General features: G+C 52.0%; 10 protein-coding genes across 10 annotated transcripts; 4 read left to right on the top strand and 6 right to left on the bottom strand.

The window, feature by feature from the left end:
• Positions 1 to 232: 232 nt before the first annotated feature.
• On the bottom strand, positions 233 to 2,063 carry AA0111_g4195 (Elongation factor 1-alpha; the record flags this gene model as incomplete). The annotated part of the gene is made up of 5 exons (XM_028650167.1): positions 233 to 1,354; positions 1,414 to 1,533; positions 1,760 to 1,815; positions 1,872 to 1,942; positions 2,059 to 2,063. 5 exons carry the CDS (start codon positions 2,061 to 2,063, stop codon positions 233 to 235), a joined length of 1,374 nt encoding a protein of 457 aa, XP_028508149.1.
• A 2,656-nt stretch (positions 2,064 to 4,719) lies between these two features.
• Positions 4,720 to 5,442, top strand: AA0111_g4196 (hypothetical protein; the record flags this gene model as incomplete). Its single annotated transcript, XM_028650168.1, has 1 exon — positions 4,720 to 5,442. The coding sequence occupies one exon, from the start codon at positions 4,720 to 4,722 to the stop codon at positions 5,440 to 5,442; it is 723 nt and encodes a 240-aa protein (XP_028507842.1).
• Positions 5,443 to 5,488: 46 nt separating this feature from the next.
• AA0111_g4197 (hypothetical protein) lies at positions 5,489 to 6,538 on the bottom strand (the record flags this gene model as incomplete). Its single annotated transcript, XM_028650169.1, has 3 exons — positions 5,489 to 5,968; positions 6,018 to 6,064; positions 6,124 to 6,538. 3 exons carry the CDS (start codon positions 6,536 to 6,538, stop codon positions 5,489 to 5,491), a joined length of 942 nt encoding a protein of 313 aa, XP_028507843.1.
• A 361-nt stretch (positions 6,539 to 6,899) lies between these two features.
• AA0111_g4198 (hypothetical protein) lies at positions 6,900 to 7,512 on the top strand (the record flags this gene model as incomplete). Its single annotated transcript, XM_028650170.1, has 2 exons — positions 6,900 to 6,946; positions 7,005 to 7,512. The coding sequence occupies 2 exons, from the start codon at positions 6,900 to 6,902 to the stop codon at positions 7,510 to 7,512; spliced, it is 555 nt and encodes a 184-aa protein (XP_028507836.1).
• A 1,007-nt stretch (positions 7,513 to 8,519) lies between these two features.
• On the bottom strand, positions 8,520 to 10,103 carry AA0111_g4199 (hypothetical protein; the record flags this gene model as incomplete). Its single annotated transcript, XM_028650171.1, has 1 exon — positions 8,520 to 10,103. The coding sequence occupies one exon, from the start codon at positions 10,101 to 10,103 to the stop codon at positions 8,520 to 8,522; it is 1,584 nt and encodes a 527-aa protein (XP_028507837.1).
• A 1,215-nt stretch (positions 10,104 to 11,318) lies between these two features.
• On the top strand, positions 11,319 to 12,605 carry AA0111_g4200 (hypothetical protein; the record flags this gene model as incomplete). The annotated part of the gene is made up of 1 exon (XM_028650174.1): positions 11,319 to 12,605. One exon carries the CDS (start codon positions 11,319 to 11,321, stop codon positions 12,603 to 12,605), a length of 1,287 nt encoding a protein of 428 aa, XP_028507905.1.
• Positions 12,606 to 12,805: 200 nt separating this feature from the next.
• On the bottom strand, positions 12,806 to 16,685 carry AA0111_g4201 (Sterol 3-beta-glucosyltransferase; the record flags this gene model as incomplete). The annotated part of the gene is made up of 3 exons (XM_028650175.1): positions 12,806 to 15,383; positions 15,432 to 15,540; positions 15,590 to 16,685. 3 exons carry the CDS (start codon positions 16,683 to 16,685, stop codon positions 12,806 to 12,808), a joined length of 3,783 nt encoding a protein of 1,260 aa, XP_028507906.1.
• A 938-nt stretch (positions 16,686 to 17,623) lies between these two features.
• On the bottom strand, positions 17,624 to 18,718 carry AA0111_g4202 (hypothetical protein; the record flags this gene model as incomplete). The annotated part of the gene is made up of 1 exon (XM_028650176.1): positions 17,624 to 18,718. The coding sequence occupies one exon, from the start codon at positions 18,716 to 18,718 to the stop codon at positions 17,624 to 17,626; it is 1,095 nt and encodes a 364-aa protein (XP_028507907.1).
• A 353-nt stretch (positions 18,719 to 19,071) lies between these two features.
• AA0111_g4203 (hypothetical protein) lies at positions 19,072 to 20,235 on the top strand (the record flags this gene model as incomplete). Its single annotated transcript, XM_028650177.1, has 1 exon — positions 19,072 to 20,235. The coding sequence occupies one exon, from the start codon at positions 19,072 to 19,074 to the stop codon at positions 20,233 to 20,235; it is 1,164 nt and encodes a 387-aa protein (XP_028507908.1).
• Positions 20,236 to 20,412: 177 nt separating this feature from the next.
• Positions 20,413 to 27,300, bottom strand: AA0111_g4204 (Lovastatin diketide synthase; the record flags this gene model as incomplete). The annotated part of the gene is made up of 3 exons (XM_028650178.1): positions 20,413 to 26,550; positions 26,605 to 26,876; positions 26,928 to 27,300. The coding sequence occupies 3 exons, from the start codon at positions 27,298 to 27,300 to the stop codon at positions 20,413 to 20,415; spliced, it is 6,783 nt and encodes a 2,260-aa protein (XP_028507901.1).
• Between the last annotated feature and the right edge of the window lie 418 nt (positions 27,301 to 27,718).

The raw sequence follows: 27,718 nt of genomic DNA on the forward strand, positions 1-27,718 counted from the left end.
ACACCATCAACAGTAACCAGTCACGCATGTCAGAGGAGAGGTTTTTGTTCATATCCCACCCATGTTTTCATTCATATCATTATGGAAACTATGGAAGGACGACGCCAGGACCCCAGACCGTTATGCATGACACGTTTCAAAAGTCATCACAGCTTTTCCGAAGCAACCACATCCCCAGAACCAGGTATCTAGAGACGAAAGAAGAGAAACAAGCAACCCAAGAAGAGAGCGCTTATTTCTTGGAAGCCTTCTGGGCGGCCTTAGTGACCTTGCCGGCCTTGTCGGCCTTGGCGACGGACTTGATGACACCGACGGCAACGGTCTGACGCATGTCACGGACAGCGAAACGACCGAGAGGAGGGTAGTCAGTGAAAGCCTCAACGCACATGGGCTTGGAGGGAACCATCTTGACGATGGCGGCGTCACCGGACTTGATGAACTTGGGAGAGTTCTCAACAGACTTTCCGGTACGGCGGTCAATCTTCTCGAGGAGCTCAGAGAACTTGCAAGCAATGTGGGCAGTGTGGCAGTCGAGGACTGGGGCGTAACCAGCACCGACCTGACCAGGGTGGTTGAGGACGATGACCTGGGCGTTGAAGGACTCGGCACCCTTGGGGGGGTCGTTCTTGGAGTCACCGGCAACGTTACCACGACGGATCTCCTTGACGGAGACGTTCTTGACGTTGAAGCCGACGTTGTCACCGGGGACACCCTCGGTGAGCTGCTCGTGGTGCATCTCGACGGACTTGACTTCAGTGGTGACACCAGCGGGGGCGAAGGTGACGACCATACCGGCCTTGATGATACCGGTCTCGACACGACCGACGGGCACCGTGCCAATACCACCAATCTTGTAAACATCCTGGAGGGGAAGGCGGAGGGGCTTGTCGGTAGGACGGCTGGGAGGGTCGATGGCGTCGATGGCCTCGAGGAGGGTCTTACCAGTGGCCTTGGCCTTGGTCTCCTTCTCCCAACCCTTGTACCAGGGGCAGTTGGATGAGGCCTCAATCATGTTGTCACCGTTGAAACCGGAGATGGGGACGAAGGGAACGTGCTTGGGGTTGTAGCCGACCTTCTTGATGAAGTTGGAGGTCTCCTTGATGATCTCCTGGTAACGCTCCTCGGACCACTTGGTGGTGTCCATCTTGTTGATGGCAACGATGAGCTGCTTGACACCGAGGGTGTAAGCGAGGAGAGCGTGCTCACGAGTCTGGCCATCCTTGGAGATACCAGCCTCGAACTCACCAGTACCGGCGGCAATGATGAGAATAGCGCAGTCGGCCTGGGAGGTACCAGTGATCATGTTCTTGATGAAATCACGGTGACCGGGGGCGTCAATGACGGTGACATAGTACTGAGTACAACATGTTAGCATTGTAAAGAGCTTGATGTAGTAGGCAGAGGGGTACTAACCTTGGGAGTCTCGAACTTCCAGAGAGCAATGTCGATGGTGATACCACGCTCACGCTCGGCCTTCAACTTGTCGAGGACCCATGCGTACTTGAAGGAACCCTTACCGAGTTCGGCGGCTTCCTGTGAGGCTTGTTAGCTCGCTGTGGCCAGAATGGGGAAATTACATGTGCGTCATTGCGTTGGAGTTCGCGAAGGCCGCATGCGGACTAGCGCTAGCGCGTAAAAGTTCGCACACCCCCACCACCCAAAAATGCCCCTCATCGCGATAAGCCAGGCTTTGGCTACGCGCTCAGAGAAAGCATCAGGTGGGCGCAACAGGCCGCGTGAAAGAAAAGTGATGCCATACCTTCTCGAACTTCTCGATGGTACGCTTGTCAATACCACCGCACTTGTAGATCAAGTCTGTATCCCAGTGTAAGTTGTTTGACCCCGCAGTCGTTCGGAGAGGGAGGGCTTACGGCCGGTGGTGGTGGACTTTCCGGAATCGACGTGGCCGATAACGACCACGTTGATGTGCATCTTCTCCTTACTGCAGCCATTGTTAGCGAGGTGTGCCAAGGGTGGTCGTGGCAGCCTCGAGCTCTTCCAGTGGGCAAATGTCGAGGCTCCACTGGTTCGAGGCGGAAGGCAGGCAGAGTCACTTACCCCATGTTGGCGGTGTTGTGTTGTTTGAGGTTATGTGGTGGTGAGGGGAAGTTGTTTGATACTCAGATTTACAGCGCGCGGTGTAAGGTATGAGTTGGACGGAGAAGAAAAGTTGAGTGATGGAGGGGTCGGGTGCTAATATACCTGGAGGGCTGTGGGTCTGTGCTAGTTTTAGGCGCTAGGTCCCCGTTGGGCTACGAAAACTCCTTCACTTGCAACGAATTCAACTGCGAAAGAGGCAAAACGGGTCCCTTTAATTGGCCCACATGCCATGGAGCCCTTCCACCCGCCTTGACCGCCTGCTATAGCCTTGCCACAGCCGCAGTTGCCTCACGCGAGTCTTTGGGACCATCGTCATTGTTTGCCCATCAGCCCTTTTTTCGTACCCGCGTCACCTACGCGCTACAGCTTTTGCTTTTGCACAATGCTCGATTGTTACCTTCACGGCCGATTTGTCTTATCCTGGAGACTGACCTGGCATGCAGTCATCGCGCTGAAACAGTCCCGGCGTCACCTTTGCCGCACTGCAAACTTTTGGCGGGGTACTGAGATTGCCATCATAATCTGTACCCAGCCCCACTGCAAGCGGAGTCTATAGTGGCCTCGTCGATGGTACTATCCAGATCATGCACAACACCGTGTCCATTTCTTACGTTCCGCTGCTAGCCACTGATTCCATCGACCTTACCGTCACCTTGGGCATTGCTGCTTATGGAGCCATAAATGGGCCCTCGTTGACTCATTAAGCGCTGCCACAGACGCCCACCATCTTTCCGCCCAACTATCGTGGGACAATCCTTGTAACCGCTCATATGCCGCCCTTTACCGACGTGGAACCTGGAGTGGCAACCTACATTGACGCTGACTTCACTAAGCATACACCTCATAAAAGGAAAAAACTAGACAGATACAGAAATAACAAGGTACATTTTACAGTCTACATTATCTCTTAATAAGAAAACTTATAAGGATTTACAGCATTGTAGTCTTCTAGGTTTCTTATTTATATCTACATAGACCTAATACGCTTTATTGTACTAGGAAGAAGTACTCTGCCCTAAGAGGTGTTTAGTTTCTTTCCTTAACGTAGTGATAGCGGCTGAAAGAAAAATTGTTCCAGGATGGAGATCTACTCGCTCGAAACCCAACCGTTATCACCATCGCGACGCAGCGCAAGCTTTCCACTTTCACTCCGGGGAACGTTGGGCTTGCAGAGCTTCATCAAGCTTCTACCACCAAGGCAACATCGTTTCGCCCATCTACACAGGCTATGTGCGTCACAAAAATCTGAACCTCTGGAGCAAATCTCACATTCGAGCTTGTCTTCTTCCATCTGTTGCCCTGCCTGATCTACCGCAGTGAAGGTTGTCAGATGCCAACTCGGTAGCGTAGGTATACGGTTCGTTTTGTTTAAGCTAAGGCCCGGGAGCCATCGAAGAGCTAATACTACGATATCCTTCAGGCAGAGACTTGCCTAGCCAACCTCAAGCTGCAATCTTCCGTCCAGCATACAATCTATGTGTTACCGACGAATCAACCTAGCCGTATAATGAACTCCTTCGTTGGCTACACGTCGTTCACAGTCATATGAAGGTTGCGAGAGAATTGCTTCTTGGTGAGAGTGATCGAAGAGGCTTGCGGCAACGCTACATTGATGCGCACAAGATATTCGTTAGATTATCAGAAAGATGAAGGCCAGCGCCCGGGCTTGATACCTCACTGCGCAGACGATTATACTTGGCTCCTGGTAACACCACCTCATGAGTTGCTTCCCTTTCTGAGGCTTTAGAGGTACCAGGATGGCTATCAGCATTACGGTCATCATGTATTTTTTGAAAAGGGTGTGTCCGCTTTCAAGGACAAGCGATGGTACTGAGATGTTCGCATCACACGTCTGGTTGCCCTTACGTTCCCTTACGCTAAACGACTTCAGCAATGTATTCTCTCTCTGACGAGTTCTCGATAGAAGCATTCAAGTGCTGTCTACATCCTTCTGTTACAGAGAACATGGATTTTGCGTTCCATCGTCATCGAGACTTCACTCTCGATCGGAGCTCACCTTTCGCCCTTGTAAAAAAAAAAGGCTTTTGAGCCATGCTAAATGGGGGTATATCATCATACCCGAATATTCTGTGATTGAGATTGTTCATGCGATTGAAGAACAGTACCGCTTAGCGGCAGTTATCGTAGACTGTTGATGACGACGGTCTTCAGGAGTACAACAATCGGCTAGATATTGCATGAACCATGCTAGCTTGGCAAAAAAGAATGCAAGAATTCCATCCGAAAGCCTATACCACTCTTTGAATACCTAAGTAAGTAATTGTACAACTTAAAATGGGTAACAAGCGTCTTCGTACACTGAAAGGTGGTGAGGTTCAGAACTAGGCCGGAAGAGTCTACCAGAAAAAGGAGATGACTACGTTGTGGCTTGACTGCCTTATTGGATTGATGGTATATATTGGCGAGATAATTCGTAGTAGCGAAGGTTGATTGTAAATGTCTGGTCGACTCAATTGTTATACCCTGTCATTCTTAGCGCAGCCTCGCTTGCATGGTGCGCGGGCATCTAGCCAGAAACCAAACAGCTGCCCCTCCAGAAAACAGCACCAGGTCTCCTGTGCGACTACACTTGCTCTTTTTCCTCCGCATACCCACTCGATGACTGCACCTACACACCTCGATCCCAGCGAGCTGGGAACCAAATCCTACTGGGACGCGGCCTATAGCACCGAGCGCCAAAACTTCGCCGCGAACGCAGAGGACGAGGGAACGATATGGTTCAGCGACGCGGGTGCCGAGGAGCGCATGTTGTCTTTTCTTGAGGATCTCGGCGATGAAGGCCACGTACACAAAGAAGGCGATGAGGGCGACAAGAAAGCTGCACGATTCTTAGACCTGGGAACAGGGAATGGGCATCTACTGTTTGCGCTGCGGGAAGACGAGTGGAACGGCGAGATGGTGGGGGTTGATTACTCTGCGCAGAGCGTTACGCTTGCGACGTCAATCCGCGATGCGAAAGACGCTTCTTATAAGGACATTGCGTTTCATGAGTGGGATATCCTGTCGCAGCCACCGGGCGCATGGTTGGGCTCAGGCTTCGACGTTGTACTGGATAAAGGAACGTTTGACGCTATATGCTTGTCACAAGAGGAAGACGCTCAAGGTCGCAGGATCTGCGAGGGATACAGGGAAAAGGTCGAGCCCCTCACGAAGAAGGGCGGCCGATTTCTCATAACGAGCTGTAATTGGACAGAAGAGGAGCTCAAGGGCTGGTTTGGAGGAGGAGAGTTTGAGTTTGAGGGAAAAGTCAAGTACCCCAGCTTTACTTTCGGAGGCAAGACAGGCAGCAGTGTTGTTACGCTCTGCTTCAAGAGGACGTGATTCCGCGCTTCTTTGCTGGGAGGAAAGGTTCCTACCGCTACTATTGCTATGGTGGAACAGCCCGCCGTATCCGCGCGAAAACGAGCCACTTCTTCCGCTCGCCCATGTTCTCCAAACCACCATCGCGCTCCTTGGCCCACGACCGCCGCTGTCCGTTCACATCCATCTCGTATATTTCCTCTACCTCGAGCCCTTGCTCCGGCACCACTTCTTCGAAGAAGGGCGCGACTTTGGCGCGGCCCGTGTGAAAGCCTGCGATACAGTATATACGTGCAGATGGTTCGTTGGAGAGGAAATGCAGCATCGATTGGGCGAGGCTTTGGTGCTCCCATGGCATCCAGAGACAATCGGCTGCGAGGATGCGCGTGTAGTGGTGTGCGTGTGAAGTTTCAAAGGGGGTGCTTGTAGAGCCCCATTGATGGCCTTGGACGGTCACATTGGGCTTCAACAGCTCTGGGACATTCTTGGCGACGTTGGCTTGGAGGGTATCGAGGATGGGAGCGGCCGGGTAGTCGGTGATGGCAATCTATCAAGCTGTTAGTCCAATGATGCGGGTGGTCCGGGTAGGGGCATACCTCTTTCGCGCCTGCCAGTGTACTAAGAATGCCGCCTAGCCCCACGCCTGCGAGCAAGTGTTCCATCAGTACTCTTTTCTTCACCTATCTTTCCGGCCCAACCCACCTGCGCCCAACTCCAAGACCGTCTCGCCCTCCACACTCCACTTCTTCTCCTCTTCTTTGTCTGTCCACCACTCGCCGTCTCTCCAGCCCTCTTCATCTTGGAGCAGACCCTTGCCGCTTGCGCCCAAGTCTCCACCCTCAACCCGCCCACTGACCAGCTCTGCCATCATAACGCCAGCATTCCACAGGTAATGCGCAAACTTTCGTCTCTGCTCCTCGCCATTGAAATCGGCCACTCTCAACTCCAGCTCCCCGAACTTGGCGTTGCGATACAAGATGACCGTGTTTGGATCGTCGCCATGCTGGTTTTGCGTGTCGTCGGTGAAGATGCCGCCGAGGGAGGAGCCAAAGATGTCTTCTGGCTCGAGAGGCGTGTTGCTTGGGCGGCGGAGGTTTATCAGCGACGGCAGTAACATTCCGAGGGCGGACGTGAGTGTATTTGGAAAGAATACGGTGGGCGTCGGCTGGGGATTCGTTGAGACAAGCCGAAAGTGATGGATGGCCGCACGACGCAATGATGCGCTATGGAGGGGCTCGCGAAATCTTTAGCGGGGCATGCGTGCTAGGCTGTACGTGGCATGGCTCGCGGGTAGCATGCAGGGACCCAACGCGTCGTCAGACAGGTCGTGAGATCATCATTTGCCGAGGCTGCTACTGCTCGTGGCGCTCGTTTGAAACTGTGACTTTGCTCCTCCCTTCTATTGTCAGCTTGCTTCTGGTCGATACCATATTGCCAGCTCCCGACAACAAGACTGACTACAACACGTAACCGCTACCATGTCATTCTCGTCGTTCAAGAATCCGGCGACGTACCATTTGCTCAGGTATAACAACTGCACCTTGCAAGCTCAAAACCAGGCACGTCTGATAACAGAGCTATAGCTATGGCACCCTCCTCGGCTCAACCCTCTTCCAGTCCTTCGTCTCAGGCATCGTAGCCTTCCGCGTCCTCCCGCGTCCCCAATTCTCCACACTTCAGAAGCACACTTTCCCTGTATACTTTACGCTCCAAACTCTTACTCCCGTTGTAATGCTGCTCACCTATCCGCGTGGTGGTGCACCCTCCCTGCTTCCATTCCTCTCTTCGTCTCCCATGCCACCGACTGCAACCGACAATCTGAGTTCCTGGCTACATACTACCATGTTCCTCACGGCGCTGGTGAATTGGGTGTACATTGGGCCCAAGACGACCGAGGTCATGGGTCTGAGGAAACATCAGGAGACCAGGGATGGGAAGAAGAGCTACGATGCCGGGCCACACAGCAAGGAGATGCAGGCCTTGAACAAGCAGTTTGGCATCTTGCACGGCGTCAGCAGTTTGGTCAACATGGTGGGCTTGGGGGCTATGATCTGGTATGGTGCGGTACTAGCTGAGGGACTGAGTTTGTAAGGTATGAACAAGGTGTGAAGAGCATGTATGTATTGGGCGAAAGAACTTCGTCGAGTGCGAAAGCGCCATGGCCGACAAGCACGTCTGGCCGTCTTGTTGTACATTCAATATTGAACACACAGCATGTTCACTGTATCCTGCTACAAACGCCTATGCCTTGACAGTAGCTAGTCGGTTTCTCTTCTTTGTACTTGCGCAACTCCATGTTCTGACCTGACCCGACATACTGTATCATGGCAATTACACTACAAGAACGTCAATCATCCAAGTCGTCGAATGCTCACACTAGAGGTTACTCGAGGACGCAACGAAACGCGACAAATGATGATAGGGGAGTGCAGTATCGACAGCTTGTCTCTCGCGCTGTAACACAGCGTTTGCATTCGCCATCTCTTGACGACCTTACGAAGACAGATGTGGCTAACAAACTTGCGCATCCGTTGAAGACATGGGAGACACAAGAGCGCTCCATTGCACGAGACAAGGCTCGAATCGAGGCCAAAACGCTGGATATACCATGGAGTAAGACCACTTTTCCTCTTACATGTATTCCTACACTTCACACCGATTCCGACATGCAGATAGAGCTGACAGATGATAGCAAAGTTTATCCGCGATGTAGAGAGCGCTACCCTTGAAGTCCATGTCCTCACGCCAACACGATACGAAGCACCCTGCGGGGACAGGATCAAGAACCAAGAAGCGAGCACGAGAAACGAAGGAGTTTTATACAAATTCGGCGCTTTGGAGGATATGGATGAGGACAAAGAGTGGAAGAAAAAAGACGCAGCTATTTACAACGTGCTCAAAGCTTTTCAGGGAGGACGGTGTCGCGACTGAGGGCTTCCGATCCTAGCATCTGTCGGTAATTGTTGGTGTTAGTGGAGTGTATCGACGACATAGACTATGCCAGAATCCTTCAAGTGTAGATCGAATCCGAAAATTGGTTTCATCTCACCCGAAGTCCTGGATCGAACTTACTGTATGGACATAGCTGGCTACCTGCATCAAGTGACATGAGCAAGCCAGTCATCTAATTTACTCCAGTCGATGGGGTCCAATGCCATATCGTCGACGATATAGTCCGCAGCTAAGAAGGTGTCCAACCCATCCATCTCCATGATATCAAAACCTGAACCGTCAAAGTCGTTGGAGAACGTGGAAGGATTGGTACCATCAAAGACAGTATGAGGATGACCAGATGGCGTTTGGATTGGATTGGGTGTCGAATCCAGTAAGAGATCAGAGTCATCAACTGGGATACTGCCGCCAAGCTGACGCGTATTACTTTTGACTGTATCAGTAAAGGTAGCAACATGACTGCTATTCGCATCGCGTTTCTGCCGTCTCAGTCTTGCACAATCGCGTTGGTGACGTAGACGTGCTATAAAACTGGGTACCGACGATATGACTACATCTCTTGAACGAAGTAGCGCCTCCAGATCACCATATGCCTTCAAGCATAGATGGCCCACAGCAGCATGAACGGGTTTTCTCATGTCCTCAATCATATCTGGATTGTTGTCGTAGGTTTCACCGATGAGTCTCCAAGCCCGTTCAACATCAAAAACCTCAGGATTGGCCCGGAGAACGTCCAATACGTGAATGAAAGCGTGCCATTGCCGATACCAGGGCGTGTTCCATGCAAACCGTTGGATAAAGGGGTTAGTCTGTAACATCACTTGTTGTTCGAGAAGTTTAAGACAAACTTCCCATATCTTCTGGCGTTCCTCAAGCGGTGTTTGCTCGATACTACCCCAGCTCCGTGGATGATACATCAAGAACCGGGCTACGTTCAGGCCATATCGAGCAACTAGCATTGTGACAAGATCTAAAGGCTGAGAGGGATCACAGTAACGAAGATGTTTCGTTTCGATAGCCTCTTGGAGCTCTTGAATCTTACTCTCGCGGTCCTTTTTGTCTTTTCCCGAATGGTCAAGGTTCATCTGGCTAAGGTCTTTTCCTTCTTGTCGAAGGGCTGCGATACGCGCGGCAGCGAACTTTCCCATCTCACACCTTGTCACGATGAAAACAGCGTCCGTCAGTCGATCCGATTGTAGGGGTAGTTCAGTCATACTGGGATACAACTGATCATCGTTGACATTGAGAGGCCACTCAGCTCGGTGGGGACCGACATCAGGATCTCGGTATTTCGAAAGGCCACACAACTCCGTAGCCCGAGAATCATGAGTCTTCAACTGATACCATATACGCCGGCGAATCTCGGTTTCGAAGGGAGATAGTCCTAGATACTTTCCGTCGCGCTCTAGACCCATGCCTTGAGCGATGCGAACAGCTGCACCAGTAAGGGTCCAGTTGGCGCGTGGTGTGTAGATGTCGCGGGTTGTAATGAGATGTATGACTAAAGCCTGGAGAACAACTATACTGGTAGTCTCCATCACCTTTGCTCGCGATAACGCCGTTTCTGTCGCGGAGATATATTGAGAAAGCAGACGCTCACGGGGCTCAGTGAACCGTTGCTCGCATTCGTTTCGGCTTAACGACATGACAGCGGAGCCATATATAGCAAACATGAGTGCTTCGAGTGCCCGTGGTATGACCCCAGAGCTATCCGCAGCTTTCTCAATCATTGGCCTCAGACTAGGGACATGCACCACTTTCGTCAGTGGATCGACGTTGCTGACAAATGTCTCCCAAAGTTGATGTATGCGGTCTATCGAGGGATGGCGAGGCCTACCGCCAGTATGAGTATGTCTGAGGAGAGCAAATCCTGAGTTATCGGATATCGCTTCTTCATCACTAATATCACTCGAGTCTTCCAAATCGTTCTCCGGATCAAGAGACTAAGCACCGGTTACTATCTAGAGGGCAAAATAGGAACTGGAAGAGTTTTTGTAGGGTCTTGTCACACACCTCTTCGACCACTCTATTCCATAGAGTGTTTTCGACAAACTTGAAAGATGTCTGTCCTTGAACATTCGGCGTTTGGATAGCGTATGGAGACGGTCCGGACTCGAGAGATGAAGGCGTTCTCAGTTGACTGACATGCTGCTGTTGTTGATCAGGCACAGTGTGTGTCATAGGCTGTGATCCATTGTTTGCCCAATCTGGAAGCCTTCTGACGTCGATCCCTTGCTCTTGAAGAAGGGCTTCATACTGTCGCAGTCGATCAGTCAGTACATTAACCTTGACGCGCTTCTTCTTCTTCTTCTTCGGCGGTTGCACTGGATTGAAGATGCAGTCAACGCTATGCTTGATACAAGCACTACATGGTTTCTGTCGGTCGCATTTGACTACAGAAGTGTACACAAGTCAGCGCGTATGCCATACACGGCATGCACGACAACATGACTTGCCTTTTCGTTCAGCACATCGTATGCATGAGAAGGTTGGTCTTTTGTGTGTGCCTGAGGAAGGAATTGTGGTTGCCATTGTTGGATTTGGCTTCTTAAAGTAGCATGGGCGGCAGGAGTTGGCACTTGAGTCTGTCGCAACCAACTGAATCAAAGTACGGGCAACAGGAACAAGATTGCTGGAGTTTGCGTAGGGGCTATGTTAGAAGATGGTAGATACGCGGCACCTCACCGGGAATAGTGCCCTGGCCCCGCAAAATCCCACGCTCAACGCCCGAACCGTCGCCCGAATGCACGAAACCCGAAGCACGCCAACCCCGAATCCTCATCAGCTTTCTTCTTGTGTGCCCGAGACCACGCATCCGGTCACAAGAGAAAACAAAATGTCGTATATAAAACATCATTCGGTCTGGTCATCATGGCAGAACATTACTCACCAAACCATCGTTCACATCTACCACACCTCTCCTCGGCCAGACAACCACCCCAACCATGCACATCCTGATTGTAGGCTCAGGCATTGCCGGACCGACACTGGCTTACTGGATCTCCCATAATCTCGAAAACTCCATCACTGTCCTTGAGAAGTCTCCCTCGCTTTTGCTGTATGGGCAAAATGTCGACATTTCAGGCAGCGCGGTAACATGCATAAAAAAGATGGGTCTGATGCCGCAAGTCAAGCATTGCAACACCAAAGAGCTTGGCACTCGGTTTATCGACTCATACGGAAAGCCATTTGCACCTTTCCCAATCAAAGAAGGAAGCTCAGCGAGTCTAACATCGGAGTACGAAATCCTGCGAGGCGATCTAGCAAAGATCTTGTACAACGCAACACAGTCCCATTCCAATGTGACCTATCTCTTCAATACCACAATCACGGAAGTCCTCCAGAATGATTCTTTGAGCGTAAAAGTACTCCTCAGCGACAACACAGTGCGCACGTACGATCTTCTAGTGGCAGCAGATGGCCAATGGTCTAAGACACGCAGTCTGATCTTCCCGTCCCAACAAGTTACAATTAGCCATCAGGGCATGTACTCTGTGTATTTTACCGTACCACGACGCGCAACCGATACGGCATGGTGGAACATTTTCGTCGCACAGGGCTCACGTACTATTTCCACACGTCCTGACCCTCATGGTACACTTCGTGCGTTGTTCACATTCATGCCAACTACCTCCGCCCAAGAAGCCCAGTGGGCCGAAGCAAGTAGGATGGGAAGAAAGCTACAACAAGAACTTCTTCGCAAAGAGTTTGCAGACGCGGGTTGGATTTGCGACAGACTTCTTGGCGACGTGGCCGCAGCACCAGACTTCTACTTCCATGCCATCAACCAAGTCAAGATGCAACGGTGGAGTCGCAATCGTGTGATCTGTTTGGGAGATGCGGCATTTTGTCCCAGTCCGTTGACAGGCATGGGGACGTCGCTCGCAGTTCTAGGAGCGTATATTCTGGCGGGAGAATTGAGCTGCATGACTACTTTCTCTTCTTCTGTTTCGACTTCACTTTCAATGGATGCTCTTGCGACTGCGCTTGCGAGTTACGAAGCGAAGTTTCGACCGTATGTTGAGCAGAGTCAAGAAATTCCACCTTTTGTACCGGGGTTCATGCATCCAGATTCGGCGTGGAAGAGAACGATATTGCATGGATTCTTGACAATGGTGTCCAGGGTAGTAAGGTGGGAATGGGTCGGCCGATGGTTGGGGGACGCAGAGAGTAGGGATGATGGGTTCAAGTTACCAGAGTATGTGGCGTTTGAAAGCAAAGACAACAAGTAACACAATGCGGATGGAAAGGAGGAGATGGGATAACGTAGTTGTACTTCAGGTAAACAAACATGGGTATCTTGATTATTACAACCTATACCGTAAAACTAGTCAATCGAATGGGAAAAGAGACAGAGGATAAGTCAATAGCACTCCATGACAGAGACCAACAACGCCACGCTATGTACGGTGCGATGCAAAACCTTCGTATCTCATATACCAGCCACTCTGGGTGGCTCATCGCCCAGGTTCAATACCTCAGTCTTCTGCCTCACAGCGGCCCAGTCGGTGGGATCAATACCAACCCTGGTTTCCTCGGACCCATCTGCGGAAGGACGTTCTGGAGCATCCAATGCGTCCTTCGAATCTGCAGATACCAGATCTTTAGCCTCATTAACTGGGCTAACAAGCTCAGGGTCTGACTTGTTCTTTACACCGTCATTCAGACGGGTCGCGCTAAGCGGATTCGAATCATCCTCCTGTAGCGCAGCATCACCAGCCACTTGGCGTTTAGGTGGAAGCTGGAGTTCCTTTCTTTCGACATGCTCACCATGCTCCAGCGAAGTAGTAGGAGCAGTACTCATCCTATGCATACCTCCACCTCTCGCGTTTCCGTCTACGCTTCTCCGTGCATTTCCAGGATCCACGACCTTGGCCTGGTCCTCTGGACAGACTCTGCCTGGCTTGTCGTTGGGTGTATGAGTGTTTGGTCTTCCTTTGGAGTACGACCGCCTCCCGTCTTTCTTTGCAACTTCTGTGCTCTTGCGCCCGACTCTTTGACCTTCTTTATGGTCACCTCGGCCTGTGAGTGACCCAATGATGCCGTTCTTGTGCTGCTTCTTCTCTTCAGCAATCGTCTTCTGTAGAGCCTTCCAACGGATGGTGACATTCTCCTCTATAGATTCCTTCTTCTCAGAGGTTCGCTTGGCTCCTTGTTGAGCTTCTTGAATGGCCGAAACCTGAGATTTCGATTCCAGCATCGACAGCTCTTTTTGTCCTTCAGCAATGCGGGCACGGCGTAGATAATTAGTAGGTTGGTATCGTTTCATGTATTCTGCGTCAAGCCCCTTCATCGTGTATGCCAATGGGCCAAGAAGGGCTGCGATATCCTTGAGTACGAAGCCGCCAATACCAAAGCCCACGCCTCGCACCGCGCCCATGACACCGTTCTTCTTCGCGCCATTGTAGGGCTGGGTGACAAGACCCGAAACGCCATCCATGACGCCATAAACAAGCTCGTCGCGACCAGCACGAGTGCCAGAGTGGAAACCCGTCACTCGAGGTGGACGGCGCACCGTTTCATCTCCGTACAGACGCGGAGCGTTGTGGAAGCCCTGTGTGATAGCAAGTGTCAAGTCCATAGGAAATCTGGCAATAGCGTGTCCGGTCTTCCTGAAGCCAAATGCAGCTTCGCGGCTAAGCTCTTCAGCCAATTCTTCGTCTGGTTCCGTGATTTTGGAAAGCGTTGATTCGTTGCGATTTGCTTGTGGCCGACCTGCATCTTGGCTGTCCTGCTTCTGTTCCGTGCTTTGAGCTCCATCTGGCGTGTTTGCATTTGCCTTTACTAATGCGGCCTTTTTCTGCTCGTGACGCTGTTGATGTCTGCGCTTCTTCTCCCTTAGCTTCTCCCGTTTCCTAATACTCTTCCCCATCTCTACAGGCATACCGCCTACACCTGCTGCAGCATCAGAAAACGATGTCATCAAGCTGCCCCAGACGCCCGTGATAGGCTCTCCCGGTCCGCCAAAGTCATTCCATTCGTAGTGTCGAACAAGTCGCAGGTCGCTCCATTTGAGCTTCCTCTTTTCGACAAGTATTTCAGCTGCGAGCGCGGAAAGCTTGATGTCCGTGTTCTTGATCTTCCACACTGCAGCACGGTTATCGAGGAAGTCGCAACGCATGCTGCCCTCTCCATGTAGAGGCAGTGATCTGTGAAAGGAGCGTACAGCATTAAGCGCACCATCACCTTCCTTCTCGATGCTTTCGGCGATCTTCTTCACATTCTCTTTAGCTTCATCAGTGAGACATTGCTTGATGCCCTCTGCTAGCCGTTCAGCGCTAAGCTTTTTGTATGGTATACAATCGTGAGCTCCGGCCTTTGCCTTGCTGACCATCGCACCCCAGAACGGTTGGTCACCAAAGAAGGGCACAATCATTGTCGGTATAGCGCACTTGAGACCGATAGCGGTTGTTCCAGCACCTCCGTGATGCACCACAGCAGCGCACTTCGGGAAAAGCCAATCGTGGGGTGTGTTCTCCAGCATGAAGACATTCTCCGGACAATCGGCATTGGAGCCAAACCCACCCCAGCCCTTTGAAACAAGAGCACGGCAGCCGACAGATTTCACAGCGTCAAAGATGAGCTTTGTGAATTGATCTGGATCGTCTACGACGATGGAGCCGAATCCGATATAGACTGGAGGAGGTCCGTCGTCCAAAAACTTCTTTAGCTCATCTGGTGGCGTGAATGACGAAGCTAGATCAAGGAAAACAAAACCGGAGATGTCAATTTCTGGACCCCAGTCCTTGGGCTTTGGGATGAGACCCGGTGACCACATATATGTGTAGGGTACTTTGAGCCGATAGAGTTGACCTGGCGCCCATATCCTGCTGACTTCCTCGAGATGCAAGACTTGGGTACGAAACCGGTTGATGAGATCACCAAGCCCTTGCCACATCATCATCTCGACGAGTGGATATGACATGAAATTGCTGTAGGTCGCTTCGACATTACTGGCCTTGATGTTTGCAAGTGGATGAGGGAACTGGCTCGTGGGTGTGTAAGGGAAGCTTTGGTAATTTAGTACTGGATTGAGACTTCAAGTGACAACAACTTACGTGAACATCATGTGTAGCGGTATACCCAACTTCTCGGCAATGTGAGTTGGAGCGAAACTTGGCGGATTTGAAATGATAGCATCCGCGACGAAGGGTGCCTTGTCGCCCACTGTTGCATGTTAGCTAGAATACGGCGCAAGCTGATCTGAACGACTTACTCATCTTGGCGTTCGTTTTATCCGTCTCATCGTCGGTCGCATTGATGCAAGCACGCCACATGCCTTGGAACATCTCGTACATTTGGCTTCTCCGTCGGCCAATCTCACCCTCCTTGATTGTTTCAATATTCGGAATCAGACCAGGGTTTTTGACCATGAAGGCCATCAGCTCGGCTGGGTTACCACCGACGGAGAAGAATTCCAAGCCCGAATCCTTCTCCACGAAGTCTTTGAACGCTGGGTGTGTAGCCAGACGAACGCGGTGCCCATAATCTTCCTTTAGGATCTTGCCTATGCGAATGAAAGGCTGAATGTCACCACGCGACCCGATGATAATGATAACGATATTTAGCTTGATCCTTCTTGCAGGGTCATGTTCCATTTCGTCATCTTCTGGTTTGATCTTGGTGGCTCCGACCTCGTCGTAACTCGCAGGTCCCTGGTCCTCATCGTTGCCATGCTTCTTGAAAGCTGTGCCTAGAGCTTTTGCAATGTAGCCACTACCGAGATTCTCCTCCAATATGCTAAGCTTGAGACGTCCATCTGCTTTTGAAACCCTGCCTTTTGTGTTGAAGTGTTCGTTGGAGATCTTCAAGCGGGAAAAGGGCCCGGACCGGCTTCCGCGTGGCTTGCGTGTCGCTTGCTTGGTGAGGTCGTCAGCGTGACCGAGGCTCTTGCGAGGATATTCTTTCTCATCGTCTGAAGAGTCGGAGGAGTCGGAGTCGGGGTCGAAAGTAATCGTCGCTGCTCTCTCGGGCGCTGCTGGTCTTGCCTCGCGTGGTTGTTGCATTCTTCCCAGTAACGAGTGTCTCACAGAAGGTTTCGGTCGCTCAGTCGCCCATCTCTGCTGGGCGGGACGCGATGTCGACGTGAATACACTGGATGTCGACTCGGCGGCATGCTGTGATGCTCGGGTCGGTCGGTCTGGCGACGATGCGCCGTCTTTCTGAGCCATGTCTGCGGTCGATGTGTCTTGGGTGGGCGCGGGCGCGGTGGGCTCTTGGCCAGGAATATTCGGAAAGGTCGGCTCTTCGATGACCATACCAACGGGCGAGACGACGCCCTCGTCTTTGAGACTAAGAGTAGGGTTCGCCATAGCTGCTATGCGAAGAAGTTTGGCGTCCTGTGGGTCAGCCGATCTGGATCTTAGTGATGGGTCCGCGTTGGCGGGAGTGACGGAGCGATGATGGTGACAACACAGAGAGAGAGCGAAACCTAAGCCTGAAGGAACTCGCGCGCCCCTGCTTCGCCTGCATGCGCCAACAAAGCTCTTGGTAGATTTGTCTGGATGTGGACAACGGTCGCGCGTAAATGTGAAAGGACACACGTGCGAATCGCGTCGAATTGTCGTAGCGGGCGATCAGGGCCAACCGGTGGACAGCAGGAACAGACGGCATGACATCACATGTAGACTACGGGTCTTGCGGAAGGCCCCAATTCGGGATTTAACTTGGTCGGGTTAATCCAATGACCTTGAATTTGTGCCTGGGCGTTCCTTGGGCGACTCTTTTGCCGAGGTTGAGCGACAGGGATTAGAATCCCATATTCTGAAACATGGCATTGTCCAACGCGGGTGCTTGTCGCAAGCCACTGGGTACACCAGAGTTGTGAGAAGGTGGTGTATAGTACAAGCCTCACCATCTACTCACTGTGGGATGTGTCGGTGCATTCCAGCTGCGATGCATACGTCCGATGCTGCATAGGCATCGTGACCCTACGATGCAAGCCTAAGTGTGTAGCGTTCCGATTCATCCGCCTCGCCATCCAAACTCATACAAATGCCCCCAAATGCGTTATAGTCGGCTTCTAGAAACAGCCGGTTTTCGATCTGCAAGCACTTTTGGAGGGGTTTTTGGTCCGATGCAGCTAGCTGAGAACGCTTTTGACCTCCATCATCCATTGGTTGGCCACTACTGCACAATAGTTCTAGCGCCAGAAGGTGTTTGTCGCCGGCAAAGCCAACGCATCATGGTGTCTGATGACGATAGTGTTTGATTATGCTCCTGGACATAGTCGTAGCTTCACGACGAGTTATCACCGCCCGAGGCCCAGACTGTACAGCGATGCTTTGACAATGTCCTGCGCCCATCCAACCCAGCCTCTCCCAGCCTGGACCATGTTCAAAATCTTGACAAAGGTACGGTTCCATTGATCCTGATCTTCCCAATCATCGGCATAAGGCTCGAAAACTGCCGTCTCAATACTGTCAGGAGCGCCAGGAGTGACGAGCTCCCACTCGCCATTATCTTTTTGACGGACGTGCATCTTGGGTCCTACAACAAGGGCCCTGCCGAGGATGCGCGAATCGGCAACGAAGCGTGTTCCTGCATCGACTACATCTTCGACCTTGCCCAATCCGCCTCCTGCGAGTATGAATCGCGCACCAGCTGTCACAATGGGCGTGTCGATGAAATACGGACAGAGAAGGTTCACACGTATGCCTTGAAGGCCGCTGGTAACCCTCAGGCTTCTGAAGAGACCGAGGACTGCATGCTTTGCAGCACAGTACTGCGGCTGTATCGCAATGGGCGCAAGAGAGGCGATGGAGCCTAACAGTAGTATATGGCGGTCGCGAGGGGATGTGGTGGAAGGCGTCGAGTTCAGACTGCAGGGCGAGGAACCCGGGTTCTTAGGTAGCCAGAAACAGGCAAGGTGAGTAGTGTAGAGCACACCGGTGAGGTTTACATCCATGATTTTGAAGGCGGGCGGGGGTGGCTCGGCTGCATCAAGGTTGACACCTTCCTGTAGGACGTCGCGGCCTGCTATGCCAGCATTTGCGACGACGCAGTCAAGACCTCCATGTGGGCTCTTCTTGACTGCTTCCTTGAAGAGGTTGACCTGCGATTGCCAGTCTGTCACGTCGCAGTGTACGAAGTGGGCAGAGCCGCCATTCTTACTGTCCTTGTTGATGTCACGACACAGGGCGTCTCCCTTGTGCACATTGATGTCTCCGACAATGACGGTTGCGCCGGCAGCCACCCATTGTCGCACGAAGCCTGCGCCGAAGCCACTCGCTCCTCCGGTTATCAGTATGACCTTGGCCTTGACCCAGGCTGCGTCGTAGGGGACGGTTACGTCGATGGGCAGCGATTGGACAATGTTTGGTTTCTGTGGCTTGTAGTCGTCCATGGCTGTGTCTTGTGCTGTGCAAAGCTATCTAGAACGAGGGGCATGGAAGCGGGAGCTGAGGGGTGCCTCTTATATCGTGGGGGACGTGTACGGCCATGTTGGTGCTTCAGCTCGCAAGGTGCACTAAAAACGAGCAGCCTCGGCACGCTGGTGCTGGGTCGCGCATCCATAGGGTGCCTGAGATGCCCAGAGGGGTTACATGAGCCAGTGGGGCTGTTCCTGGATCCCTGCGTAAATTTCCAGTCGCATGCACCCCGCCTTGCCTGCGAACAAGTCACGGCTGCTTGCGAACAAATCACAGCTGCTTGCCTGTCCTCGAGCTGCTCTCATCCGACTACTCGATTCATGGCATCATGACGGCCAAGCCCCCCGCCCTCGATGTCTCGGCCACGCACCTCGTCGCGACGCTGTTCTACAAGGCCGACACCCCAAACTTCTTCCAGCATGCAGACTTGTCCCCACGCAGTCCCGGCGACCCCATCCCATCCGCCTCGCTCGAGTCGCTAAAAGACGGCGTCGTGCCTACCCAGGACCTTGCAGACTACCCGCTCGAGCCGCCGACTCCTGGGCCCAACGCCCTCGACAACCTCTACGGAAGCTACATCAGCCAAAGCTGCCTCACAGACTTCTTCGCCACCCTCACCAGCGTCATCGCCGGCCTGGAACAGAACACGATAACGAGCAGGAGGCTCGAGGCGAGCAAGCTCTGCAGGGTAGTCGAAGTCACCTTCCCACTGCCCAGCGCTTCGCCCATCGCGCTCGAGACACTGCGGAGGCATGAGGCTGTATCGCGCTTCGAGCGCAAATGGAACACCGAGTGCGTCTTCCAGCCAGACACAGTCCACCGCCGATACAAGAGGCTGGCTGTCTTTGACATGGACAGCACCCTGATACAGCAGGAGGTCATCGACGAAATCGCCTCGCTGATCGGCGTCGAGAAGGAGGTATCCGCCATCACCGCTGCCGCCATGAACGGCGAGTTGGACTTTGAGGCTAGCCTGCGCGCACGATGCAAGCTGTTGAAGGGCGTGCCAAGCAGTGTCTTCGAGACGCTCAAGCCGCGCATCACTCTGAATGAGGGCGTCAAGGACCTCATCACCGCTTTGAAGCGACTAGGCTTCAAGACTGCCGTTCTCAGTGGAGGCTTCACTCCGCTGACGGGCTGGATGGGCCAGCAACTCGGCCTCGACTACGCCTTCGCCAATCATCTCGTTGTTTCCGACGACGGAGCCACGCTTACCGGCGAACTGACTGGCGAAATTGTACACGCCCAGAAGAAACGCCAACACGTCCTGGAAATTGCTGAGAAAGAAAACATACTTCTGGACCAAGTTGTATGCGTCGGCGACGGCGCCAACGACCTTCCCATGATGGGTGTGGCTGGTTTGGGTGTTGCCTTCCACGCAAAGCCAAAGGTGCAGATGCAGGCTCCTGCTCGCCTAAACTCCAAGAGCATGTTGGACATCCTGTACCTCTTTGGTATCTCCAAGGAGGAGCAAGAAGCACTATTGCAATAGCGTAGCTAATCAAGACTACAAGAGGTAACAAGCATACACCCACTCGAAACGGCCACGACGCCACAATATGCAACCTAGCAATCTGACTAGATATCGCACGGGTCGTAGATAGCGAGTAACAAGGCCATTACTTTGAAAAGGATCCATGTACACGACTGGCCCAACGACTGCATACCCTTATTCCTTCAGCTCGTCCCTAACAAACTTGCTCTTCCCCGCAACCTTGACTGCCAATAACCAGATACTGATATCACTCATGATGTCCGTCGTCCCGACATCCGCTCCGATAGCCTTCGAAAACCAATTGCGCATCTCCACCGCCACCAAAGAGTCTACACCGTACCGATAAATCGCCTTTTGGGAGTCAATGTCATCTCTGCTAACGACGAGAAGACTGGATAGCTGAGTTTGTATAGCTTCAACAACGATATCTGTAGCTTGAGCCAGCGAAGTAGCTTCGGAAAGCTTGTACGAAGGGCGGTCCTTGGCTTCGGCGGATGCCGTGTCCGAGGAGAAGCGTGAGGGAAGTGTGTCCAAGTAGTGGTAGATTGGCCGCGTACTACCTAGAGGTGCAACGATGCCCATTGCTCGAAGATCAGCCGGCAGAGTCAAGGGTGTGATGATCTGGGAACCGACTGTGCTAGTGTCAACACGCTCCGGGTCGCAGCAGAACCGGAGAAGGTTGTAGATATCATCCATGGGTACTTCCTCCAGCATGCCACGTACGCGGAGTAGAGCTTGTACTTGGTCGTTCTGGGCAACGTAGCCGACGCCTGTGACCATACTGAGTGCGAGAGTGTGGGCGCGCTGGCCGTGGCGCATTCGATGTGCTGCTAGTGCGTCTTGATATGTGTTTCCGACGGTGTAGTTTGATTGACCAAACGAACCCATTATGCCAGTTGAGGATGACAGCATGATGAAGAAATCGAGGCCCGGCGGTAAGAGCTGGTGTAGGTTCCAGGAGCCGTCTACCTTGGGCGCGAGCGACTCGTGCCACTTTTCCATTGTCATGTTCGCAAAGGACGAATCTCGCATTACCATTGCTGCTTGAATACATCCCCTGACTGCCGGAAGATGAGCAAAGGACATGAGCATATCCCTAAGCTGATCACGATTGGCGATGTCGCACACCGGAGCATATACCGCTGCGCCTTGAGCTTTCAGTTCCTGCACCAAGTGATCACGCTCTGATCCAGTGCCATCGACTGGTGACCTTGATGGTAAGATGAGATGTCTGGCTCCATGTTGTATCATCCACCTAGCAATGCTCTGGCCTATACCTCCAAACGCACCAGCGATGATGTAGCTGGCGTCTGGGCGGAAAAGGGGCTTTGCGGAATCCTGAGCGAGTTCCATCACTACAATCTCGTCACTGTCCATCTCGATTACTACCTTTTCCACCATGTCTACGTCCTTAATCCGCCGGAAAGCGGGCTCGATCTCGCTCTGCTTGAAAACATTTGGAGGTGAAGCAATGGTGACCTTGTCGTCTTCTATGAGCATCAACACATGCTTGAAGATGTCAGCAAATACATGGCTCTTGGCCAACTCTTGAAAGCTGACGCTGACAAAAGCAATGTTTTTCGTGGTAGATGGAAGCACAATGTCCTTTGAGCTATTGGCGGTCGAGTGGAAAATGTCCTTCTCTCCAACTCCAACAAAGCGTCCGAAGGAGGCGATGCACGGCCAAGAATCACTTAAACGATCTTCAGAGCCCACTACGACCGCGACGCCTTGACCATTGGTCAAGCGGAGGATACCATGTTGAAAATCGAGGCTGTCGGTCGAGAATATGTTCGACTTCGGAACATGTAGAGTGTTTTCCAGGAAGAAAGCTCCATCAGCCGTGCTTACTGTCGCAAAGATCTTTGTGTACCCATGAAAAGCGGCAATCTTGATAATCGCTTGACCCAACACACTAGCGGCATCGTGAACCAAGATCGAGTCGCCGCTCTTCATGCTATAGCACTGTTTCAAGCTATAATAGGCAGTGCAAAAAGCCACAGGGTAGGCTGCGGCCTCGCAGAAGCTCATCTTGTTTGGAACTTTCTGAAGCTGTGAGACTTTACAGCGAGCAAGTTGAGCGACGCCATCTCGTGTCACGCCGAAGACGCGATCGCCAATTTGAAAACCTGCATCATGCGACGATCCGGTGCTTACCACAACTCCAGCAACCTCACTTCCAAAGGTTTCATCGTGAACTTGGCCAAGGGCTACCAAGATGTCCCGCATGTTAAGACCCACTGCCTTTACTTGAACGACTACGTCATCTGACGCAAGCTCGTTGATTCCGATAGAAGTTTGCTCATAGTGCAGTGTGTTCAAGACACCTGCGGCACCAATGGTCAGCTTTGGGCTGTCAAGTTCACTCCAAGGTTTGGTGACATAAACGACAGTGTCTTCAGTAGGCAGTGCTTGGACAGTGAGCTCCGCGTCGTCAACCACACGCGGGGTGCACAGACGACCATCGATCTCGCAGTACTCGTCTTCTGGGTCAGTTTGCGGTTCTAGTAGCGTAGTGGCAACCTTAACAATGTTGGCAGCAACTGTGTCAAGCCCAGTCTCAGGATCAAGGCTAATGCTCGAGAGCCGGTAGTCTTCAGACTCGGTCGCCAGCGTACGTACCAGTCCCGAAACGAGGCCTTCCGTAGGGCTTTGGTCAATCGCTTGGTGTTGGAAAGTGACCCACAGGAGGGTACTAGCTTTCGAGAGCAGACTTTTGATCTTCGCGAGCTCGTCCTTTTGCATGCGCTGAAGTAGATTTCCGTCTAAACCAGGAAGAAATATGCAAGAAGCCTTGTCAAGCTCATGCTGGTCGATCGAGCTCCATGTGACTAGAGCTACGCCGACGTCGCCTTGCGCTGACATTGTTCGCCGAAGAGTATGCATCAAGTCTAACTGCAATGGCTCTAACTCATCATAGATAATGTGAATGCAAGACTTGGACGTCGCTAAACGAGGTGACAGAGTCGTCAGATGATGGAATTCGGCCGGTTGCCAGTTTATTCGGTACAAGCTTCGACGCCCTTCTTTGTTGCCCGCCGATGGGCTATTGCGACCGATGGTGGAAGTCTCTAGATCACCATAGAAGCAGATTTCCTGCGTATTGGCAAACGCTGCGGTGACGGAGAAGAGCTTGTTGCGGAATCCACGTCCAGAAACCTTCGCATGCACGGCCACATCTTGCGCATCTGATGGATCGCGCATCAGCTTGACAGAGAACCAGGCGTTACTAAAGCCCGTCGGCACGGTGGTAGCTGACGAGTCCTTTGCGTAGATGGAGTAAGCTGGAAACGTCATCTGAAGAATAGCGTCCAACGCAGCTGGATGAATAAGGTGCGGATCGCTGTAGCTAAACTTCGCATGCGTCTGCCAATCTCGAAGGCCAATCGTACCTGTAGCCTGGTTGTGCTGATCCCATTTGACGTTGCGCATGCCCTTGAACGTTGGACCGTACGTAAGACCAGCTCGACTAAAAGCATCGTAGATGTCAGCACTGTCGATAACAATGCGACATTTCTCTGAAGCTGCGAGGTATGCCTGTTTCTTCTCTTTCGTTGCCGTCGCGCATTCGGCAAGACCTCCAGAACTGTCATGGTGGTTGCCGTATTCAATTGCAACAAATCCTGTACAGCACAGGTGCCATCCGCCATCCTCATGTAAGAAGAGGGAAAATTGATTCCATAAGCTACCCGGCTGCACATCACGTGATTCGACCACTGCGGGCCGTAATGTGAGCTGAATTTCTGTGCCACGAGCGTCTGCTGAAAGTGTCATGGCTTTGGTGAATGTGACGTCTTTGAGCTTATACCCTGATACAGCTGCGGTTTGATGACCATAGTACTGGCGCGTGGCTTCGATAGCCATCGAAAGCATTCCCGCAGCAGGCATGAGGCAAAGACCGTTGATCTGATGATCTTGAAGGTATGGGGATTGGTCTAGAAGAATACGATTTGTCCAACGTGCTTCGTGCTCGTTCCAGTCGGGTGTGCGCGAGCCAAGAAGCTCATGATGCACAAATTGTGTTTGACGGTACTGAATGCTCGTTCGGCCTTCGAGCCAATATCTTTTCTTGTCCTCAAATTGATAACACGGGAGTGAGGGTAGGAATTTGGGACTGGTTTCGCTGTCCTTATTAACTTTAGCTATATCGATAGTTGCGCCGATGGTGTGGAGCTTCCCAGCACATTCCAGAGCTGTAATGTTGGCGGCGTGGTCACGCCGTAACACAGAGCTGTAGTCGATCGCAACATCTCTTCCGCTTTGTTTGAGTATATCACGTAGCGGTGAACGTAGAACGGAATGAGGGCCTATCTCGAGAAAGAAATAAGTCGAGGCATCTTGTCGTGCGCATATATCCTGCAACGCAGCTGAGAACTGTACTGATCCAGTAAGATTTCGTTGCCAATATTCAGAAGTATGCAGCTCGTTGAGTTGCTGAATATTCTTCCCAGTGACGGTAGAGACAAAGGACGGTTGAGCCTCTACTTGTTCACCAGGCTCGATCGTCCGAAGCAGCTTCTCATAAACATCAGCAACTGGCTTCATGTGATGTGAATGATAAGCAACGTCGATCTTGAGAGTATGAACTTCGACATTTGCTTGTTTGAGAGCGATAGCCATTTGGTGAATCATGCTATGTGTACCTGAAAGTGTGAAGCTACTCTGGCTGTTGTAGCAGGCGATAACGACGGGATTGGTTGGATATTCTGCATTCTGCTTGTTCATGATATGTTTCCAAGTTTCAAAGGGGGCCTGGACAGCTATCATGGCGCCCTGAGAAGGATTGATAGTCTGAGTGATGGCGACTGCTAGACCTCGAAAGTAAGCAATCATCCAGGCAGACTCTTGTGAGATTGCACGACTAGCATAAGCGGCAGCGATCTCACCCGAAGAGTGACCCACAGATATCGAAGCGCGAACTTTCCAGGAGATCAACAAGTCATGGATGGCCACCTGTAGAGCGGTGCAGATAGGCTGACTAAGCTCCGGTTGATGGATGATTGAATCGTCTTTCGACTTGAGGTATAATTCGTCGATAAGGGACCATTTACTGCCAAGTGACTTGAAGTACCGATCTGCTCCAAGCATTGCGTCCCGAAACGGTGTGTACCCCATGAGTTCGCGCCCCATTCCATACCACTGTGCACCTTGACCGGTGAAGACGAAACACAGATTCACTCGCTGTTTGACTCGCGTAGGGGTAGACCAGGAGAGTTGCGAGAGCAGATTTGGCGAAGCAACGCAAGCAGTCTTCCATGGAAATGACGTTCGCTTCTCAGCCAAGGTGTACGCTACATCATTGAGAATCCGGTGATCATTCTCATCGTTCGCATGATTGCACAACCACTTTTCGAAAGTGGAGATAGATCGCTGGACGGCACGCTCGTCAAATGCAGATAGTACGAACAGCTTTGGGGCGGTTTCGTAGTCGTCCATGATATCAGGTGGCGTATCGTCTGCAAAGGATTGCGAATGTGCGTTAGTACCCGTGCTATAGCTGCCGTCCTCACTATTGATCGCCAGGCCATCGTAGGTAACTGGTTCAGCTGCTCCTTTGCTACCGTCAAGCACTTCAGTGCAATGTTGGCCGGACAAACCATGATCACGAAGAAAGCTCAGCGCATCGTCCAGAACAACGTGGGCGTTCGTGCCTCCATATCCGAATGAGTTCACACTCGCGCGTCGAATACCATCCGTCGGCCAGGTTGCCGGTACGAGCGGAAACTTCAAGTTGGGGCCAGCCGCCGCCACAGCCGGGCTGATGCGCTCAGGATATACATTCGGTGGAATGATGCCCTTCTCTAGAACAAGAAGCGTCTTAATCACACCCGCGATTCCACTAGCGCCTTCAGGATGACCCATGTTGCTTTTGAGGGCACCCACGAAGATCGGGTCTTCAGGCGTCCGACAAGAGAAAACGTTGCTAATAGCTGCAGCTTCGCAAGGATCTCCCACTGGAGTACCGGTGCCATGCGCCTCGAAATAGCGAGTATCACCAAGATCAAGGCCTGCCCGCGCATATGTCTCACGAATGAGTCGCTCTTGAGCAGATTGGCTGGGCGATGTGATGCTGGGAGTGTTGCCATCTTGTCCACAGCCAGTTGATCGCACAACACCCCTAATGGTGTCTCCATCTGCAATGGCTGTATCGAGTCGTTTGAGGATGAGTACACCAAAGCCCTCACCTCGAGCATAGCCCGATGCGCGCTCATCGAATGAATAACAGACACTGTCTTTAGACATCATACTGAGGCTACTCAAGAGTGCTGTCGAGTCTGGGAGTAGGCACAAGTTGTTACCGCAGACAAGTGACTATAGTCGTTAGTCATTCGAGGTATCGTGCAGGAGATAGAAAAAACGACATACCATATCTACACTCCCAGCTGAAAGCTCCTGACATGCTAGGTGAAAAGCGACTAGCCCACCTGAGCAAGCCGTATCAACCGTCATGCTTGGGCCGCTGAAGTCATAGAACCAACTTAGTCGGTTAGCCAACATAGCCAAGCCACTTGATCCGACGATACGGTAGTCACCAGGCATCTGAGAATCACGCTGAGAGATCTGGCTATACTCTTGGAGTAAACAGCCAACGTGAACTGAAGTCCTGGTGCCCATGGCTGCTTTCATAGGAATACCAGCTAAAAGCAAAGATCAGCCCTAGTTATAACAGCAAGCAGGGAGTAACGCACCGTTCTCGAGAGCATGATAGCTCGTCTCCAACAAGAGGCGTTGTTGAGGGTCCATACATTCCGCTTCTGCGGGCTGGACGGAGAAGAAAGGAGCGTCGAAGCGGGCGGGATCATCCGCGAGAAAGTGACCACCTCGGTTCTTTACGGTACCAGGTCGATGGCCATGCTCTTTGTAGAAACCATCAATGTTCCATCGATTCTGAGGAATCTCAGTCATGGTAGATCGACGCTCCATCAATAGCTTCCACAAGCTCTCAGCATTTGTGATATCTTGGGGAAACTTGAAGCCAAAGCCCACTATTGCAATAGGCACTAAGCCGTTGGGACTTGAGGCCGGCATGGAAGTTCCTTCCGGATCAACGAAGTCGTTCATACTGAGAAGGTGTTATTGGTCTGGATAGTGGATAGTGATAAGTATGTCAATCAAACTCAAGTTACGAGGTTTCGTAAGTGCATTGTTACTCAGGAATAACAGGACCGGTTGTGGAATTGATATGCAACAGCGTGTTGGGGAACTCGGGATGGTTGTTATAAGGGCGGGCGGGCGAGCGATTAATGAGCATTTTTACACACAACATGTGGAATCGGTCGTGATTTAGGCAATTGTACGATGTTACGTACTGATCTGATGATCAGAGACTCCCAGCTCCACGCCATGCAGACTCAACGCAAGCGCAAACGCCCCATGAGCCGGAGCAGGGGGTATATTCGGAAGGTCATTTCTTGATCAGTGGCAAGTTTGTCCAACTTCGTAAGGGGCATACTAGGTCACGCATGAGGGCGGCCCTTCT

The sequence above is a fragment of the Alternaria arborescens genome, assembly GCF_004154835.1.
Source record: "Alternaria arborescens strain FERA 675 chromosome Unknown contig_8, whole genome shotgun sequence".
NCBI classification, from domain to species: domain Eukaryota; kingdom Fungi; phylum Ascomycota; class Dothideomycetes; order Pleosporales; family Pleosporaceae; genus Alternaria; species Alternaria arborescens.